At 32.1% G+C, this 21210-nt stretch overlaps 1 protein-coding gene across 2 annotated transcripts; it reads right to left on the bottom strand.

The window, feature by feature from the left end:
• Window positions 1-1267: 1267 nt before the first annotated feature.
• On the bottom strand, window positions 1268-19968 carry LOC129221553 (S-phase kinase-associated protein 1-like). Of its 2 annotated transcripts, none has more exons than XM_054856047.1 (2): window positions 19690-19968; window positions 1268-3006 (listed from the first exon to the last, which is right to left on the bottom strand). In XM_054856047.1, exons 1-2 carry the CDS (start codon window positions 19966-19968, stop codon window positions 2779-2781), a joined length of 507 nt encoding a protein of 168 aa, XP_054712022.1. In that variant the 3' UTR covers window positions 1268-2778. The 2 variants fall into 2 exon arrangements, with proteins under 2 accessions (XP_054712022.1, XP_054712023.1); XM_054856048.1 differs by having other exon boundaries at window positions 1268-3009; window positions 19690-19967.
• Window positions 19969-21210: the final 1242 nt, after the last annotated feature.

Genomic DNA, 21210 nt, shown 5'->3' with positions numbered 1-21210 from the left:
TGATCCACTCAGAAAAGGTCACCAGATTGCAAAAGTGCTGCTGAAACATCCTTTAGGTGGGAGTAACACTTTATTCTCTAGACATCTTACGATATAACCGCTATAATAATGAAGAAAACAAAACTCCTTTAAAATTTAACACCTGATAACTGTTCCACCCACAAGTGCAACAGTAGCTTCATAGCATTCATTGTGTGTTTATTCAAAAGTACAACAGTGGCTTAGGAAAAACATGAATCCAATTAAATGGAGATGTGTTATGAAAGATGGACTGTTCACATTTTTGTCACTTCCCGAAGCTTCAGAAGGAATTCCGCATGTAATGTTTTGTGACTACAAATTAACAGTAATTCTGCGACACTGATCTAGATGCCAATGAAAACTCAGACCTTTAGTATTTTAAGTTTTGCATGTATTGTTTAGGTGAATCATGTAAAAATTCAATTTCTGTGCACAGCTTCGAAGATGAGGATATTGAATGTTGATGCTTTTTTTACTAGATTTTTACTGACATTACTATCTTTTCTCTATATATTTTACCATGCTTCTCAAAAAGATATATATCCATTTTTAAAGTAATAAATAAATGATATTCCATAATTTTTTGAAAATTCATTATAAGGTCCCTTTTTTTCTCTTATCATATTCTCATTCCAAAACTAGAAACAGCAAGCTTTCTTTCAGAAATGGAATAAAAGCTACTTTATTATTCAATAAATGGAATATATCAATCATTTTGAAGTTCATATTTTAAAAAGAACACCATAACATATTATTTTAGTAGCTTATTTATTTTGCCGCATATTACGTAGAAAATAGAAATTTTAGCTTTTGATGTCTAAACAATTGTTTGAACTTTTTGATTGATTATTGTAGAGTATATATCAAAATAGTATTACTTTTATAGCATACAGTTTTTTTTTAGAACTGAAAAATCTTCATTTTTGATTGAGTTATAAGGAAAGCAAAAAGTAATAGGTGGCCATCTTTTGATTTGCCATTTTGGATGGAAGCTCACATGGGAGCTTAGGGGACTTTTTAGGATTTACTCTACATGCTATGAGGAACTTATTCCGAAAATATTTCTTAATTATAAATTTGTGGTGCAAAAAAATTATAATAAGGACTTCTCGAAAATTCTAAAGAATTTTCTATTCTTGGTGACAATGCCAAATACTTAAAAATAGTCATTATAAACATTTTTTTAAATGTTTGATGGAACTTAAGCAATTTATTGACGACGAATACGTGTACTAATTTTGCAGACTTCTTTTAACAAAGCTCTTTATTTTCTACACAACTTACATTTTAAACAGTGAACAAATGTTGTTTTATATCTTGTATTAATATTCATTCAATAATTAAAAATCAAACTCAATGAACTAAACAAGAATTCCTTAAAAATGAAATCTTAAAACCAAAGGAATACTCTCAGGCCTGTCATTTCGAATTTACCAGGGGTATCAAATCTATACATAATGTACATTTATCGAGAAATCTCAAAAATCATGCTCACTTATATGTGAAAACATTTTTTTCAAAAGCAGAGGTTGCGAGCAATTGCCACCTCCTCTGACCTCCCTAAATGACAGGTGTTAATACCTTTTTTATTCTCTCTACATTTTACTACTCTTTACATCTTTTCTCATACAAAAGGGTTACAAAAAATAATAGAAATAAAGCCATGTCAATTATGCACCAGAGTAAAATTTTTATTTAAAAGATATCAGTGTCATTAATAGGAACATGCATTAACACTATTAAAAGGAACAAAAACTAGACAGTTTAAACAGCAAGTATTCAGTATCATACATTTTACGATTTGCAGCTTCAAAAGAATAGTGACACAGCTCAAAAATGCAGTTTTTTCAGGAGATCCATTTTTTTTTAATTGCTGCGATTTGTAAATTATTGTTGTTTCGTTCATAACAATTCCTTATTATTGTAATGCTACTTAAAAATGATTAATACTATTCCTTTTGTTTATTTCATGCAGTTTTTGTGCTAGTATTTAAGATTTTCTAGAAATTTTGGTCAAATTAGGTTTTAATCAAAATTGCCATCCACCGGCAACTTTGCTATCAATGACTTGTGTCTTTAATCCATATAAAAGATTAATTTTTTAAAATTATTTTCAATTAAAAATCTAATTTTTGGTGTATTTCAGTTGTGTCACTATTATTTTCAAGCGATTATTCTTTAAATTTTTAGCTTAAAAAACAAAACACACAAATATTTATCATAGCACATAAAGGAGTTCATTAACCTGGTTTTGAAATTTCCGCACAGCTGATAGGCCCCCAGTAAATCATAAAGCAACGTAACATTTTCCATAAAAGACTAATAATATTTCAACTTACCAAAAAAGATCAAGCTGAAATCTTATTAATGAAAAAATATACATATATATATTTGAAAAAAAAAAAAAAAAGAAAAAAACTATTTGAGCAATACTACTTTTAAGTACGAAATCCCAGTACTTGGTTGAACGTATTTTACTAGTTGACTAAAACTTTTTAACTGAAAGCAGTCTGTTGATCAATGCAACAATCATAAGGCAAGATATATAAGGCAATCAAATAAAAATAAAATGATTAAAAAAAAATAATAAGGGGAACAAAAATTTATTATATCTAACTATTTGGGAGTTTCTGCATGTGTATGTGTTTTGGTGCTTTATATTCACAATACATTGATAAATGTCCCTTACAATGTCCACCTTCCCCCAGATGGGTGAGGGGATGTTATATCAATCACAATTGCAAAATTCCGAAGCTCCTAAGGTGTAGGAGGAGGTGGTGTTGAGGGAGCAGCAGGCGGGTCAGCGATGTCATCGCTCGTGTTGGGCTCACGAGGAATCTCTTTGAGGTTGAAGGCAATACGAATCTCTTCTGGTGTTTTTCCCTTGATCATGTTAGCTATAGTCTTGCAACCCGTGTCTAGAAGACCTTTGATATTCAAGTAATCTGCCGCTCGGATGATTTCGAATAAAGTTGTTAAATCTACCTGCTAAAAATAATTTTTTTAGGAACATTGCTACAATACAAAAATCAAATTAAAAGAAGCATTTTATAAAAGGTGGGGGGGGGGGGGTCATATACAGGGTATTTGCTACATGTAGAACTTTGAAACAGGGTTGGCAAAGTTTTGCATACTACAGTAAAAACCACAGCATTTACAGGGGTTTTTACTGATCTGTCCAAAACTACAATTAAAACAGTATTTTGTGCGAAAATATCAAAAACAGAATAAAATATGTCAAAGTTATGTTTTGCATTGAATATTAATTTAATGTGAACATTCAAATACAGTATAACTTAGATCAAACTAATACCAGATATAACGATTCCTTCAATTTAATGATACATTTAACTGGTTCGGATTCAACTGCATTGAATGTCTCTGCTCCTCGGCTAAACAATAACTTTTTCCAGTCCCTTGACAACTGTTAAACCGAGGTTATACTGCATAAATATGAGTATACAGTCAAATTCGGCTATAACGAGCCTTGTTTTAACAAGAACTCTGATTTAGTGAGGAATTTCTTCTCAGAAAAGACATTTTGAATTCAACCAAAAGTGAGAGCAGATAAGATAGAAATTGGGGAGAACAAGTGATGACATGACCTTTTTTTTAAATTGTGGAGTAAAGCATTTTAAAATTACATATTTGTTGAAGAGAATTATCATTTCCAAGGAAATTGTAGCTGAAAAGCAAGAGAGAGGGGGGGGGGAGGGGAGGGGGAATAAAAACGACCACCATAATGACAATTTCAAAGTTAAAAAGCTATCGACACACTTGGCTCTTCAAGTCAGGGTTCATACTCAATTTGGTTAAAAAAATTTCCATGACTTTTTCAGGACTTCATACAATTTTCAACCACCTTGTTACATGAAGAGAACAGTACTACAGGGTTTATACTCTGTTTGGATAAAAAAATCCATGACTTCTTTCAAATTTGCCAATTTTTGGAAATGAGCATTACTTCTATGTGAATGCCACCACCTCATCGAAGCACTTACTTGTGACTGAAAAAATATTAAACTAAAAATTTCTTTTTGATCTTTATAATTTAAACTTAAATAAAGTAAAAATACAGTGAAGGAAATACCATGATGCCTAAATGTCTATTTTTTTTATAAACAGGCAGAATGATAAAGAAGAGAGAGAGGGGGAGGGGAGGTTGAATAAGTCTTTACTAAGCTTCAATTAATTTACTTTAAAGGTTGTCTTTCAGTGTCATCAACAGTCGAGTTAATTATCCTCATAACTTGACAATATTTTGGTACTTCAAAGTAAAGCCACATTCTTTAGTAAATTCATATTTTTGAAAATTGGATATTTAGTTGAAATTTAGTTCTGATTTTTCATTCAGTTGTACTTGTTTACTTTTTTTGAGCATTTACAAATGCATGTAAATGAATATGTTCAGAAATTCAAGAACATAGTGTTTGATTTCTGATATTGAAAATAGCAATGGGGCACATGGATTAGTTATGCGGGCCATATGTTCAGGACTATTGCTTTAGAGTATTTGAATTTCCTATTTCTGTATTTTATCGCCTGACTAAATATCTTTATTTTCTAAAATCTTCAACAAATTCTGATATACTCTTATCAATTTAATAATAAAATTTTTACAAGTGATGGGAAAGGAACTTGGATGCAATTGAATTGCATTTTTGAGCAGGCGTGGCAAAATCAAGAACCTAAAAGTTTACCACTACACAGTGCCGATCCTAGGGTGTCGGCCGCCCGTGTGCAAAGATCTAATGTGCCGCCCCTCAAGAATAATTTGCATATTTTGACTAATCTTTGACGTCCATATAAATATTTCTTCAAATTTCTGTATCAAGTTCAAATTTAAAAAAGAAGAAAAAAAAAAAAGAAAGAAAAAACAAGAATGATGAACTTATAAAAAGGAAGAAAAGTTTTATAGTAAGAAACTCCTTAGGTACAATTAATATCTTTGAAGAAAGTAATAGATACCAAAATTTACTAGTAGTAAAAACGCATTTTATAGTCTGCTTTCGGTGACATCAGAGAAAAGACGGAGGAGGGAGAATCAGGGAAGGGGAGATTGCTCCCAGAATATTATCGAAATTGGCGTTCAAAAAATAGTTTTAGTAATCTTTAGTTGCAAGGAGAAAAGAGTAGGGTATACTCAAGGTGCATGGAGAAATTTTCAAAATTGACGTCAAATATCGCAATTTTAGGAACTTTTTCGAGGTTTCAAGGGAAAAGTAATGTTGTTCTCCCCTAAAATTCTTTCAAAATTGAAATCAATTCGAAGCTATTTTTTTGTGACCGTAGCTTAGGAAAGATCGGCGCTCTTCCCGAAAATTTTCCGAAACTGAAGTTTTAAATAAGCAGTTTTGGGTTATCTTTGTTGACGTCAGGGCCGTCGACAGGATTTATGGGCCCCTATGCAACTTTCTTCAGGGCCCCTAACTTTTTACTTAATCTTTAGCCTCCTCTTTCTAGGCTCCGTTTTCACATAAATATTTAAAATTGATTTGCGATTTCAGGTATGGGGGACCCTTTTTGCTACCCGGACAACTTTATATCGGTAGCAAAGCAGGCCATTTTATATTTTTTTTCTTTACGATGTGTCTTTTCCTACGCGCGCGCGCGTGTGTATGTGTACTTAATAGAAATGAATAATTAAATAAATAAAAAATATTTCTGCTGTCTGTTTTTTTTACCTCCTTGGAGGAGGAGGGATATCAGGAGAATGATGCAGGGATCTCCTTTGAGTTGAGGGTAGAATATCTGCAACTTTAGGGGGTCCGGGGGTTTCTCCCCCGGGAAAATTTTTGAAAAATACACTAAAAAATTCTTCATTTTGAAGCCTAATATGGGATAATAGGAACTACAACATGAGGAAAGAAAAAAGGAAAACAAAAATTTCTTAAACTTTATACTCTTTTGCAAGCTAAGACAATACAAAATACAAACTGCTCGTGGTTCGACGAATCGTTGACATTAATCGATAGAGAGGAAGAGCGACGAGGGAGAAACGATGACGCATTGTCACTTGCTCACATCGACTCTCGGTATAATTAATTTTCTATCATCCCTTATCAACTCACCAACAAACGGAACACTGAATTAACTGAAAAACGATCAAGATTAAGATATGCTTTAAAAGAAATGGTGGAAATAACAGCTTAACCATTCGGACAAATCATACTTTATACAACTGATAGGAAATAAAATTGAAGCACTTTTCAAGCAGTATCAGAAACTTTTTAAATTATTTTCAAGGCCTCTAGAACAATTAAAATTATTCAAAGCAGTTCATTTGTACTTTCCAATCTCTGATATTTTAATACTTGATCGTATAGTTTTATATTCTTAGTAAGAAACCCCTGTTAGTCTGCACTACTTGTATTTTTAAATAACAACTGGTGCAGAAAACGAAAAGGAATAGAGGTAGTGTAGTAATTTTTCTCATGCGAAACAGATTGACAGTATGCAGTAGAAGTAATACAAAAGCAGGCAATAACAAAATAACTTTCAAAATACGGAATTCAGGTTTAAATAAATAGCAAAATGTGAACATGCTAGTCACGAAAATGTATCTCAAGCAAGCAATATGTTGCAGGAACGTCATAACCATACTTTTTTACATTTTTGATGCAGAATGTAGCGAGGAGCTGAATATGGCATATTTTGGCATCCCTTCTCCCCTCCTCGCATTTGAAGAAGTTTAAAATGCCCCAAGTTCTTTAGGGTTTTAAGCACGTGAAAATGAAATTCATTTTTAAAAGTATTTTTCCTTTTTTTTAGAATCGAATCATGCAATTTTATCGAGAGTTGGGGGCCCCCAAAGAAGCGGCGGACCTAGGTTATTATAGCTTGTTTAGCTTATAGGTAAATCCAGCACTGATTCTAATTAATGGTGACATAACTGTGCCCTTTTTAGATATGTAAGGGCGTTCTATGCACTTTGATAAGGAAACATCTTTCAAAGTGCCCCCCAATCGCCCCCTTCCCGTTTTTGCTCTAGAAACAACACTAGAACTAGTTTCAATTTGTATCACTGTACTCAAAACTAAATCAACTCACATTTTGAATCTTTTCATCGAACTGCGTCGCTTGCCTATGTTTTGAATTTCGAACGCTGAAAATGCAAGCGCTTATATTTATAAGTCTTTTTTTTTTTAAATTTCTTTACTCCTTTTTCATTTCACTAAAATTCTGTTTAGCTTTCAAAAAGAAGCAATTTTTTTTAACCTTGGAATTCACGCAAAAAAAAAAAAAAGTCACATTTATTTTTGGTTCAAGGCGTCGATAGTGGGCTATGAAGATAAGGACAAGTAGAATTTCTCACTTCGAGCCACATCACTTTCACTGAATTCACTTCGATTGAAAACTAATAATCTTAACTATTAATCTTAACTCTAAGAGAAAGAATTCCTTCAAACTAAAAAGTTTTTTTTAAGGGGGAGGGGGATTTATCTTTATCTTAGGCCCGCTTCGCGGGCCCCTCAATCTCTCACGGGCCCCTGTGCAATGCATAGGCTTGCCCCCCTCTCTCGACGGCCCTGGTTGACGTTGCTAGAGGGAGGGAGATTCAATCACCTCCTATGGAAAGTTTTTGAAATTGAAGTTTCAAACGCAAATTTATGCTGTCTTTGGTGACGGTAGGGGATTTGGCGGCTTTCCTCCGGTAATTTATCGGCACTATTGATTCAAAAACCCATTTTTGGCTAGAAAACGATAGGGAAAACGTGAAAGTATTGCGAACCGAAATATTTTTCGGAACTAAAATCCATTTCAGGCTATTTTTTGGGAAGGAAGGGTTTTGGGGTTCCCAAGTGGATATTTCTAAAAGCGCAATTTTATGCTATCTTTGGTGACGTTAACAAAACTGGGAAGCTTGGGCGAATTTTTCGGATATTTTTCGATATTAATATCTGAAAAACACAACTATAGACTTTTGTCCATCTCACTTCGACGATTGATGGCCTAGCGCCGGCTCAGTTCTCCTCCAGAGTTTTTTAGAAAATTGTATTTTACGCATTGTTTGATAACGATGAGACAAAGAGCGGGCGGGGTTTCAGTGTGCCCTCACGAACTGTTTTTTGGAACTGAAGTCGATTTCAAACTGATGGGGTCAGATTAGGGGCCTCTCTTAAGACGCTAATTGAGACTATCTTTGGTGGTAATGTTTGGGAATGGATTACGGGGCACTCCATCGCAAAAATTTCGAAAAAGAAATACAAAAAATGTCATTAAGCAAATTTTGATGACATTAAGAAGGGCTGCCCTCTGAAAACACGTTTTGGATCTTAAAGCCAACATTTTCAAGCTATGTTTGATTAAGTTAAGGTGGAAGGGGTGAATCAGAGATTTAATTGGGTCCTTAAGATCGGTGGTTCAAACAGCAAAATTTTCCGAAATTAAAATCCTAACAAGAAGTTCCATCTAGAACTTTACGAGCCTACTTTCCCGTATACCCATACTACTTTCCAGTACCTGATCAATATTCTCAAAAATGGTTAAAATCGCAAATTGTTTCAAACATATTTTTAAAATATTTTAAGCTAATTTCCAGGAATAAAATATTCCTGTAAAAAAAAAAAAAAAAAAGTAGCACTTTTTAAACAAAGCAGCTAATACACTTTTTTCCATTAAAAAAAAATTCTTTAACAGCTTTTAAAACGAAAAAATAATAATTAAAATTAATTAGCTGATTAAAATAAATACATCGTATCAAAAAAAAAATCGTTTCTTTTTCCCCTGTTGCCAAAAATAATTTTTAAAATGAATTAATGCACTTACCAAAATAAATAAAAACAATAAAATGTCAACTTAAAAAAACACTTTTCATTGTCAAAAAAAAAAAAAAAAAAAAATCGTCTGCGCATATCTTTATGTAGAAACATAAGATACGTCAAATCCGACTAATTGTCAGGCACAGGAGTCGGAGTTAGGTGCCCCAAAATTCTCGGAGTCGGAGTCAGGAGTTTGTTGTCAAGAGCTATTTCCAACAAAATTTGTTTAGAAAAAAATCCGTCTTCAAGTACGGAATCTACATTGACTTTCAGTTTCCCCGTAGGCGCTAATGTTAAAGGATTTGAACTGTTCAAAATTGAACGAAAAATTGTTCAAATCAAAAAGATATTTTATATACAAGTTTTTCATCAAAAGCTTTTTCCTACAAAGTTTGTTTGAAGCAAATTCGCCTCACAGTTCGGAATTGCCTTGAATTTCCCCGTAGGCGCTAATGTTAAGTTTCTTTGAAGTGTTGAAAATTGAACAAAAAATAGTTCAAATCAAAAAGTGAGATATGGGAATGAGGTGTCCTCGCCGAGATCTTTCGAACAAAAAAAAGTTTGTTCGAATCGGACTATTCATTCAAAAGTTATTAGGGGGGGGGGGGGGACAGACAGACAGACATTTTCCCCCATCTAATACCCTACTTTCCAATTTTTAGTTTTTCGATATTTATTTAATTATTTTATTTATTTTTGACTTTTTTTTGTTTTTCGCGATATTTTTAAGATGCATTAAGCCTTCTTTCATGCTTTTTTCTTCTTTTTCTGACTTTTACTGGGAAAGTAGGCTAAAAAGGCAATTTTAAGCCTTCTTTATTCTCGTCAAGGAGGTCATGGTATCTTTTTGAATCTTCGTTTTGGAGCTACGTTTAAATTTACTACCCGAGGCAAGAGCCCTGATCTGAAACCGGGCAGTTCATTCGTGAATTCAATTCGAAACAAATGCTGTAAAGGGGGAAAATTACAAAATTTTATTTCGTCATTCATATATGTTTGACTCTCGGGGGAGTCGCAATTTTCCAGTCTCTCCACGCATCCGTGATTGTTGAAAACAGAATTTGTTGTTTGAAATGCTTGCGAGAGTGTCTAATCAGCACAGTTTTTTTTAAATATAATATATAAAATATGTCTTCATTGTTTAGGTCAATAAAAGCTTGGGGGTAAACATTGCTGGCCGACTGGGCCCTTTTAGAAGGTACCCTTTCATGCTTCAGGAGGTGGCCATTTCTCTCATCTCAACTCCCCTGTATCCACGCCTGATTACCGGTTCTGTCACAAATTTTGCTACCAAATGAAGTATGTGTGTAAAGAGTAGATATTAATTGACAATGAACCAACACAATGTTCCCTAAAAATCTATTTTTCTTAAACTATGCTATGCTGTAGGGAAATCGGCACTTTCTTTGATAATTGAACATTTAAAATTCAGCACATTTATTTGACTTATTATAAGTTATCGCTAAGTTATCTTGTGAGAAATTCTTGAAGAATTTTGCTTGATTAAAAGAACTATATGATGCAGCTTGGGGCCGCCCCTTGCTTTGGCCGCCCTTGTGCGGTGCGCACGCTGCACACCTGCTAGGATCGGCCCTGCCACTACAGAATATAAAATATCAGAAGTGTTCAAAATAATGATAAATTCAAAATGAGTGATGTCCAAGCAGTAAAATCACATTGCATAAAAAGACTAGTGGCTGCTACAGGAGTGGATGCAACGAGATTTAAAAATTCAGAATTGTGTTTGGGATTGTTCAAATTTCCAGCTTTAATAGCTTTTATACGTGCAATACTGTTAAATCACTCAAGATTTATAATGCTCCTTTAGCTACTGTTACTTTCTCTTAGCCCAGGATATTTTCCCATGACATTAAACAAATTTCCATTACTTAGAATGAAAATTTCAATATTCCATGACTTTTGCAGGTCTGAAATTCACTTATTTTTTCTCCATGACTTTCCATGACCTGTACGAACCCTGCTACTATCTAACGGCCATTAGAAAATTGTTACGTGAGTGCCACTTCCTCTTTGAAGCACTTACTTGTGACTTAAAAAATATCAGTGCACACTGCAGAAACTAATAAAATATTCTTATTTGTCTTTATCATATAAATTCAAGCAAAATAAAAATATAATGAATGCAATACACTGTGTGATGTTTAAATGTCTAATACATATTTAATAACTAGGGTTGAATAGTATTGAGTGGGACAAAAATTGAATGAGTCATTACTGAGTTTCCAATAATAAATTCACTTGATAAAAACATTCTTTTGGTACCAATAGTGCATCTAATCACCCATGTAACTTGATAGTATATGTGTTCATTAAAGTAAAGCCACGTTTTTCAGTAAATTCATTTTTCTAAACCGAATATTTCAACTGGCCACAAGGGATTAGTTTTGCAAGCTGTAGGTTGTGCACCACTGTGAGTATTAGAATTCCCCTATTTCTATGTTCTATTGCCTGGTTTAAGTCTTCATTTTCAACATATTAACATAGCTGCCAACTTAAATAATCTTACAATGTACATGCTGGCTATATTTCTACACTTTTTTGAATATTATAAAGCAAAGTATTATAATATTTTCAAATCTTTACCTTTACATGATCTGTGCTTTTATAAGCAAAAAACAAATAAATTTAAAAATAAGTAAATAAATTAACTTTTATTTCTTTGAACTTAAACATTGAAAAGTTGCTAACTTTGCAGCTTTCAAAAGTTGTCTACCAAAAACTTGTTCAGACCAACAGTTTTCTGTAAGTTCTTATAGGTTAAAATGTTCTCCATGCTGTTATCTGATAAAGAAGTGCTCAGTTTGCTTGCGTACAAATCTGCCATAAGCCGTAAAAAATGTCCAAAAATCTTACAATTTACGGCTAAATTGTACAAGTTGGCAGCTATGTATTAAGATAAACTTTGGTAAATTTATTAATGAATTTTTTACAAGCAGTTGAAACTAACTCTGGTACAATTTAATTACACTTTTTTGAGGGGGCGTGGCAAAATCAAGAATGCAAGTTTATTACTACAGAATACATAATATAAGAGCTGAAAATAATGGTGGATTCAAAATCAGTGACTCCCCAGGAGTAAAATCACATTACAAAAAAGGCGAGCAGCTGTTATAGAAGCAGATGAAATTGGATACCAAAACTCTGATTTGTTTTTGAGATCATTCAACTTATATGTAATATTACTAAATCACTCAATATTTCTAACGCTCTTTTAGCTATTGTTACTTTTTTTACTGCCCAAGACATTTTTTGATGACTTTTAATGAAAATATTAGTTGTCCACTTTTCCAGGTCTGTAATTTTTTTCCCTATGACTTTCCAGGATTTCCATGACCTATACAAACCCTGTAAAGTACAGAAAAACCTGAAGTTACAGATGCAAAAGGCAATGTATTTCGGACCCTGTGTTTCTCAAAAATAACAAGAAATAGACAATAAGACAGTTAAAATCCAACAACCATTTTTTTTCGTATATAACAGAAATATAAAAATAAAGCAAGCATTTATAAATTTATGATTCTTTTTTTCACGAACTCTTTTCTTACGAGCACTCTGATAGAACAAGCAAATATGGTGGTCCAATCGGTCTTCATTAAAAAGTTCAATGTGCTGGCAATAGTTTCTTTTCATAATGGTAACCAAATTTTTCGACACTTATGCATTTGTGCAAATGAAAGTGTTCAAAATATAGTGCAATAATTGACTTAAATGTAATAAATGGACAATTTTTAAACTGAAGGAAAAAAAATTATTTGAGTCTTTTACAGCTTTGTGAAGCTGCTACAGCTTTTGTTTATTATAGTTACAGAATGTATTATATTAAAAATATGAATTAGAAAAAGAAATAACACAAGTTTTAAAATATAAATGCATGTACAGTGAAGCACTTTTTATACATTTCTACCAATTACACATTTTTTTAAATTGGTCCCTGCAGAGATAATACACATAAACTTAGACCTATTATACTTTTCTTCATTCATACGCTTTTTTCATACGGTCCCTTCAAAAACTTATAAACAGTGCTTCACTGTATCAAATCATCAATTTATTGTTCTTTAATCTATGATTTAAAAAAGAATTTTTGCTAAAACATCATGTAAAACTTGTTTCAAAAACCATTTAAAAAAGGAAACTTTTCCTTTTTGCACCTAAATATTACACATTTAAAACCTTTCTTTGAGTTACAAATGGAACTGAAATTAGTTGTCTTGGTAGTGTTGTGAACTTTCTTTGTGTAACATTTAGGTGCAAAAAAAAGCTTAATTTTTTTAATGTTTTTGGCATATAAGTTTTACCATGACGTTTTAACAAAAATTCTTTTTTATTTTTAAATCATAGATTAAAGAACAATAAATTGGTGGTTAATATATGCGCTTATGTTTTAAAACTTGCAATTTCTTTTTTTAATTCATATTTTTAATATAATACATTCTGTTACTACAAAAAATTGTCATTTATTGCATTTACGTCAATTATTGCACTAGATTTTGAACACATTCTTTTGCACACATACATACAAATTGATATTTTGAAGAATTCAATTTGGTACAGATGTGATATACCCCCCCCCCATTTGGCGACATCCGATTTTTTGTACACAATTGAAATATTTTTCTCGCCAATGAGGCGATAACTTTTTAAGCATGGCAACCCGAAGGCAATCTTGTTCAATCTTGTTTACTTGGGTTGTTTACTTGGTTTTACGCAGGAGAGATAGGTGTTGTTTCGTGCAATATACCTTACAGGAAAGCTTATTTTGTGTTAGTTTAAATTCAGTAGTTGTGTTTTGAAGTAAAAACATTAGAAAATGTCAGTTTCTTCAAACTTGAACGTTAATTAAAAGTTAACTCCAACGTGGTGTGTATCTGTAACGTGCCATTGTCATATAATGTATTGTTTTAGACTGAGTGTGAGGATTTATACCATAAAAAGGTAAGTTGAATTCAAAAAAAAAAAAAAAACTCTAACTTTCGAAATTCTTTGTTTTTACAAATCCTTGAGGGGTTCTTGGTAGTTTTTAACTTTATTTTTACTGTATGTAAATTAATTTTACAAAAATAGTACGGTTATTTTGTTCTAAAAGTTAATTCTTATCGATGCCACGAATTATTTAAACATTCTATGAACATGGTTCTTTAGGTACTGAATTTCTGAAAATAAGTTGACAGCATTTTATAAAAATATAAAGGTGTTATATTATGTAAAATATAACAGGTATTTTGAAAGCATGTCTGGATAGCAAATAAATGTATGGTATTTTTGCATTGTTTATGTTTAAGATGGTTCTGTTGAGACATTTTTACTTTCCATACATCATACATTTGAGTAACTAAGCGCTTTTTTGGCTGAGATAGTTATTGATTTTGGGGATGTTTTCTGCTTTAAACATCGCAATTTGAATCGCTTTGCTCTTTTTTAGCAGAGTATGAGAAAAGTTTTTGTTCGATGAAATGGATGGTGGAAAATAGCTTTTATTTCTATTGGTACATATATCATTGGTGAGCGGTTATTGTTGGTATTTTTGAAAAGTATATTCGTGATGTTTTTTGTTGTGATTTTATGTTGTTTTTATGTATATTCTGTTTTGAAGTGCTTTGATCATGTTTTTTTATCTGATTTTTTCCTGTTGGCGCTAAAAAAGCATCACTAAGAACAATGTATGACATATGTCGTCATACATCGTTTTCTTGGCGACGCTTTCTTAGCGCCAACAGGAAAAAATCGCCAAGGGTGGGGTATATCACATCAGTTCCTTCAATTTCTATGTAACTAGATTAGAATCAGCTCTATAAATTAGTTACATATATATTTATGCTTGAATAATCACATTGAATAAAAATTCAACATAAAACATAACTCTGGCACCTTTTGCTCTGTTTTTGATTTTTGCTCACATAATACAGTTTCTCTAAAAATACAGTTTTAGTTTTGCACACTTTCGGACAGGATGGTAAAAACCATGGTCGATATTCACCATGGTTTTTACTGTAGTGTCCAAAACCTTGCTAACCCTGCAAAAAATGTAAATAGAAGGTAATTAACCTTGTCAAAAAGAAAAACAAGATCAGAATGAGTTTTCTACTATTTATTTAGCATTGAGTTGATCCGTATCAACATCTAAACACAGTTGCTAAAACGGTGACACAATGCATGACAAAAAACAAAAGCAAACATACAGTGGTTTCTGTTTCAGTTCTTTCACAGCTTTTATTACAAATATTATTATAGCATTACACAAAAGACAACTAGCATTTAAATTAAAAATGCCTGTTAAGTATTTATTTCACTTAAAACAAAAGAGCAAAAAGAAAAAAACTATGTACGAGTGAGAAAATTTTGTATTTTAATTGGTACCACTAAAAAAAAAAAAAAAGAGAGAAAGTGAGATGTAAAAAGATTCAATATTTACTTCAGCAAAGAAATACGACTTTTCCGGAAAAATTTAGCTGTTGAAAAAGTCTTTTAGGGCACAAGGAGATGCATAAAACCATCTTTTCAACAGAAAGATTTGGAAGAATTAAAAAAATTAAAAAGCATGAAAGCTTCCTGTAGAAGGACAAGTTTTTTCCATTTATATCATGAATATACTTTAGAAATCAATACACTAATTAAGCGTTCACACACACATTTGCTGGATGTTGTTAGATCTAGAAGCTCACACTTTTCAATTGAAAAAGGGGTTCCTTGAAACCCCGAAACACGTGTAATTTGTATAATTGTGCTAAACAACGCTAAATATTTCCTATATAGATATAGACCTTGTTTAAATATTTTATCTAACACTAATTATCTCCATTTTTACTTTTGATGCTTGAATAATTAGCTCTCATTTTCATTGAAAAATAAAATTTTGAAAGAAAATGAAGAAATAAAACAAAAATTCAACTTTTTCAGTACTTTATCTTGAGAAGATTTTACAAATCCTTCCAAAACTTTTAATCTACAATTCTGAAGAAATTATTCATTAGGAATGGTAATTTTTTTTTTTTGGGGGGGGGGGAATTGTTTTTTTGTATGGGTTCAAACATTATTTGTAAGAATAATTTTAGTTTCAGAAAGTCCTGGAGATTTTATGATTTATTGTGAATGAACGTTAATATTTCCATCTGAGGTAGTGAGAAGCAAAGGGATGTGAGTCTCTTTAACAGGGTTGCCACACAATTTTGGAAAATGGTTGTGTTTGATGAGCGACTGGACATCGGTTAAAATAATGATGTAGAATAATGAGGTCACCTCCAATGCTTTAGCATTAGATGACTTTACTAGCTGTCACATGATCAATTGACCGGTCGCTACTGGTTGAGCTCGTCGAACATAAGCATTATTTTAAGTGGTAAGCTACCGGTAGCTTACCAGTCTTCTTTTCTTTAAGTGCTTTTATAATTGCAAAAATGTATGCAAATCTCTTTTCCACCCATTAATGAATAAGTTATTAAAAATATCAAATTTCAATACCTCTAATTTATACTGAAATTGGTTTCCATGGAGAAAATGCTAACCATGGGAGCCTATTCTGCTAAACCATGGAGTTGAACTATTGAGCCCCCTCCCCCTTAAGATTTTGCATATGGGTGCCCTTGAACACATTGCTACATTCCATTTACTAACATTGAATGTAAAAAATATACATATGTAAAAGCTAAAAACGAACAACACAATCATAAGTTTAAAACCGTTAAAAAAAATAGTGAAAAGACCCGCAGATAAACAGACTGCCGATAATCAGAAATACGGTAACAGTAAAAATGTTTTTAGATTAAATTATTGCATAATGCGTAACAAGGAAAAAAAAATATAACAATGCATAACAAGCATACTGTGAAATTTTAATACAATATTCAATTTGCATAGATTTAAAAATGTTTAATAATTGTCAAAATGCTTCACCAGTAAGCTGTTTATCCTTAGAAGTTTCGCTCTCATTAGCTATTAGCAATTTGTGTTACCAGTTTGCAATCTAAGCCTGTTTCTGAGCTTTCTTGGTATTATGTCGATATTTGAAAAAATAAGTTCAGTACTTGCTGATGTGCTGATGATGCTATGCAATGAAAAAGTTGTTTGCATGAGAAATTGGGAATACTTTCTGAATCACTGTATCTCTTCAGTGATTCCCACCAATACCCCCCCCCCCACCCGTGACAGATTATGTTTATGATTGTCTCCGAAAAATAAGATACGTTTGTTGCTAGAAATGGCGATGTTTCAATAATACAGAAAATGTAATAAGTATTGACAAGAGATTTTCATCAATGTCATTCAGCCAATTCCTTGCTGTTTGTTATTGGTCTAGTTTGTTTTTCACCCATGTATTTCTGATGCAATGTGAGCTGGAGTGATGCAGTCATCAAATCTTTTCTGTAAAATCTTGCTATGAATTTTATCAGCTTTCAAAAGTTAAAAATTCATTAGTTACATCTACAAAAATTGAGAAATTTCTTTGTAGTACATCTAATGAAATATTGATTGGTTTCAAAAGAATAATTTGATATTTTACTTATTTATATTATCAAATATTATTAATTATATTCTAAATGTTTGTATCCATTTCATCCTCATTAATTTTTGTCATCAATAATTTAAGAAAATATCTTAGTTTTGTTTGTATGTCTCTAAGCATTTAATGTGACTGTTCCATCGAGTTCAATTTCTGTTATTGTAATATGTAATCACCTCAATATCTTATTCACTTTGTTAAATTTTATTACCTTTAAGTAAGTTATAATCTAAAATTAGTTGCACCCAATGTGTGATCAACTTTTTTGGATTTGTTAGATTCTAAAGTGTACAATCATTCGAATTTGATTATATGATTAATTGACAAGAACTGATGTATTATAATTATGTACTAATTTTACTGCACCATAACAATAAATTTATGTATTAAACTCAGTTTATTCTTCGTTAATTTTGACCAATTTTGTACAATTTCTTCCGCCATCCCGAACTTTTTACAAAAAAAGTGGACAAAATAGCAACCCTGAATAAAATAGTCATGTCCATAATAATTAAATTCGTCATTTTAATTTGTTTGTTAGTTCTTAATTAAAAATGTAGCATCGATTTCAGCGATACAGTAAATAAATGCCAATTTATTATAATAGCACAAAGCTTATTTGATATGTAGCATTTATATTCTAAATGCTATACAAAGATAAGTAGCAAATGATATGTAGCACAAAGCTTGTTTGATTTTTTTATTTAACTTTTGTATTACTTGATAAACAATCCCTTACTTTTAATAGGGAGGTAACATGCTAGTTTTCAGTAACAAGTACTGCATATTTTGTCAATATATAAGGTATAAAATGTGCTTTCAGGTCAAATATCCCAATAAAGTGATGCAGTGTCACTACGAGTGAAACTTTTTGAAGCGTGCCTAGCAGAAGAATAAAAATAGGTACCTCTATATTATGTCATCCCTCTGGACTTCACAAAACTGACCTCATTAAGTGGGGTGACCTTTTAAACGATTCAATTATATTTGTTAATAAATAAGCATGTAGATATATTAATTCTTTATTTAATTTATTACATTTAAATAGATTAGCTAATTAATCAATTTAAATCTTTTAATCTATTTAAATCAATTACAATTTTGGAACCAATAAAACATTGAAACAACTCTGAAATTTTTTCTTCTGAAATGTACCTAAGCAAAGTTCTGATGCACAACTACCCTTGATTAAAATTATTAGTAATACAGGACTGCTGTAATTTCTTTAATTTAAGTCCAATGGTTTCTAAGCATTTTTTGAAAATTTCCCTTAGCTCTCTCATGGCTAATAAAAAAAAAAAATGTCTCATAACAAGTACATGTTAAGTGATTGAGCTACTGCTTAATTTTTTTTAGCATTACTGTAGTTATACTTGCTTTTTACTGCATTATCTGCACTTTATGCAACACTAGTAGGAGAAAAAGACTTTTCACTAAGAATCCTTTTTAAGGGACACCTCCAAATAAGAAACATTTTTTCTGGTTGTAGTCCCTTTGAATTCGGATCTTGCCTCTGAATAAGGGACACTCCATTTAAGAAACAGTAACAGCAAAAAATTTTGTAAAAAAAATTAATGTGTGAATGCATACAAAGTATTTAGTTTACTGGAATTTAAGAATCTAGAATTCAACTGGCTTGAGTTTCACATTAATGTATACTAATATGATTTATTATAAAATTCTTGCAAGAATTTACATGCATGGTTTCTCCCCTTAACAAGTTATTCATGTAGGCCAATGACCGATGAATAGTGAACTTGCTCATGAATAGCTTTGGGTAGAAAATTAGAAAAGTGAACAGATTGCATTGAATTTTAAATTGCATGTAATCTAACTAGTTCACGTAAGGAATTACTTCAAAATAATTTATGTGTAACAAAACTATAAAGTTGCCAAATTTATTATTAAGTTTTAATTACAAAAAGAATAAATTTTGAAATTTCAATAATTTTGAATTTTATGCAGAATACATGAATCATTTATAGCATTTTATCTTAAATGTTAATAGTTTGTGTTTATTACGAAATTATACCAATTTAATACATTGCATACATCAACTCGGTTGCCTCCAAAGAAGGGACACCTCTATTTAAGGGAAAAAATTTGCGGTCCCCTTAGTGCCTTTTATTGAGAGGTTCTACTGTATTGTGGAAGAGGGAAAGTCAAACAAAAATGACCTTACAAGCATTTATTGTATTACGACCTGACCATAAATCTGATGATACATAACACAGAATTCCTATTCAGTGAGCCGGGACTTAAGAGACCTTAAAAAGGATTGAAGTCTGACTGTACCCGAGTATTTTAAATCACTAGTAATAACCTATAATGCACAATTAAAAGACACAATTAATGATAAATAAATCAACAGAGAATTGAATATTATACCTTAAGGAAGTTGATATCCCATTCTTTAATATCATCTGTTGGTTTCAGTTCTAACTCATTGTCTTCAGGAAGTGGAGGGTCATCTCGATGGTAAGTTGCCCACTCGATAACTTTCTTCAAGATGTCGGAATTTACATTATTCAAAGGCACGGGTTCTTGATCATTTTCATCGAATCCTATATCTTCAAGCATAGTTTTGATTGTGGCAGATGTTTTTGTTATTTCCCTATCGACATCAAAAACTTCTCCATCTGAACTCCGTAATTTAATGTTGGACATTTTCTGCTGTGTTGCAAGCTAAATAGAAACGATAAAATTAGAAACATTCCTAAACAATCCTTCTTTATTAGGTTTTGAAACAAATCCTTGCAAAAAAAAAAAAAAAAGTCAAAAATACTAAGTTCACATGCTATAACAAAATTATACAAAATCAGAAGAATAAAAGCAGAGGTGAAACATTCAAAATTTAAAGGTTTCCAAAATGATCGGCTTTGAGGTAAGAAATTATAGCATTGCAACTCCTAACTTCTTCTTAGCAATTATTTTCAGGGCTACCAAGAGCCAGGCCTCTTGTCAGTTTTGTCGCCCCTTTTACTTTGACTTTTCAACTAGGCTGACATGACTTCTCATCTATCCAAGTAACATACACTACATGACCAAACGTTATGGGACACTGAAAAATTCATTTTTACAGGTTTCTAGAGATAAAAGACGAATTGCTCTAATTTTTTTTCGTATAAAAAAGTATACTCCAGTTGTCATTTTCCAATAAAAAATTAGCCTACTATTCAGTTAGGAGACCAACAACAAATTGAGGAATCAAAAAAAAGTTTTTGATCATGCTTCATTGTAAAAAGCTAGGAATAAGTTGCAGTCTCCATTGAAATTTTTAGGGAGGTTGTTTTGAGGGGTATTTTTCGCATAATTGGGGGAGGGGGGGTGCGCCTTTGCTCTTAGGAGGGATGGGCATCATGCATAACGTCATAACACGCAGTTTTCCATCAAACATAACCAGGCCCGGACTGGTCAGGTCGGCGATCGCCGAGGGCCCCCAAGTTAGGAAGGGCCCCCAAATGAAGCGAAAAAAAATTTGTAGCAAAAAATGATTTTACAATTTGATTTTCCTGTAACTATTTCAATCTGCTTCCTTATACGTTTTGCCAGGATCAGGGCCTGATTACTGAATGTACCAACTAGGCTGTGGTCTAGGGCCCTTGCTTTTTAGGGGCCCTCCAATGGCTAAAGTTATTTTAGCTAATGACTAAAAGTAAGATTTAACTGCATAGTGGCTCCAAAAAATATTTGCTTAGAACCTTCCTATATCTTAATCAGGCCCTGTCTGGGATGCTTTTATCTCTAGTTTTATACAAATAGCACACTGGACCTAATTAAAGTCAGGTAGGGCCCCGGGGCAAACATTATTTTTAGGTTAGGGGCCCGTAGGGCTTTAAATTCTCTGAATTTGTCCCGTAAACAGGGCCGGATTAACAAATAGGCAACTTAGGAATCGCCTAAGGGTCC

Source organism: Uloborus diversus, chromosome 4 (genome assembly GCF_026930045.1).
Source record: "Uloborus diversus isolate 005 chromosome 4, Udiv.v.3.1, whole genome shotgun sequence".
NCBI lineage: Eukaryota > Metazoa > Arthropoda > Arachnida > Araneae > Uloboridae > Uloborus > Uloborus diversus.
Note: the sequence above shows the minus strand (reverse complement) of the source record. Positions and strands in the feature narration are given on the sequence as shown.

What these genes read in the sequence shown, in the direction of transcription:
- LOC129221553 (XM_054856047.1), bottom strand. Translation starts at nt 19,968, where the DNA reads ATGTCCAACATTAAATTACGGAGTTCAGATGGAGAAGTTTTTGATGTC. An exon ending in GGGATATCAACTTCCTTAAG is followed by an intron (nt 3,007 to 19,689) that starts GTATAATATTCA and finishes TATTTTTAGCAG; the next exon opens with GTAGATTTAACAACTTTATT.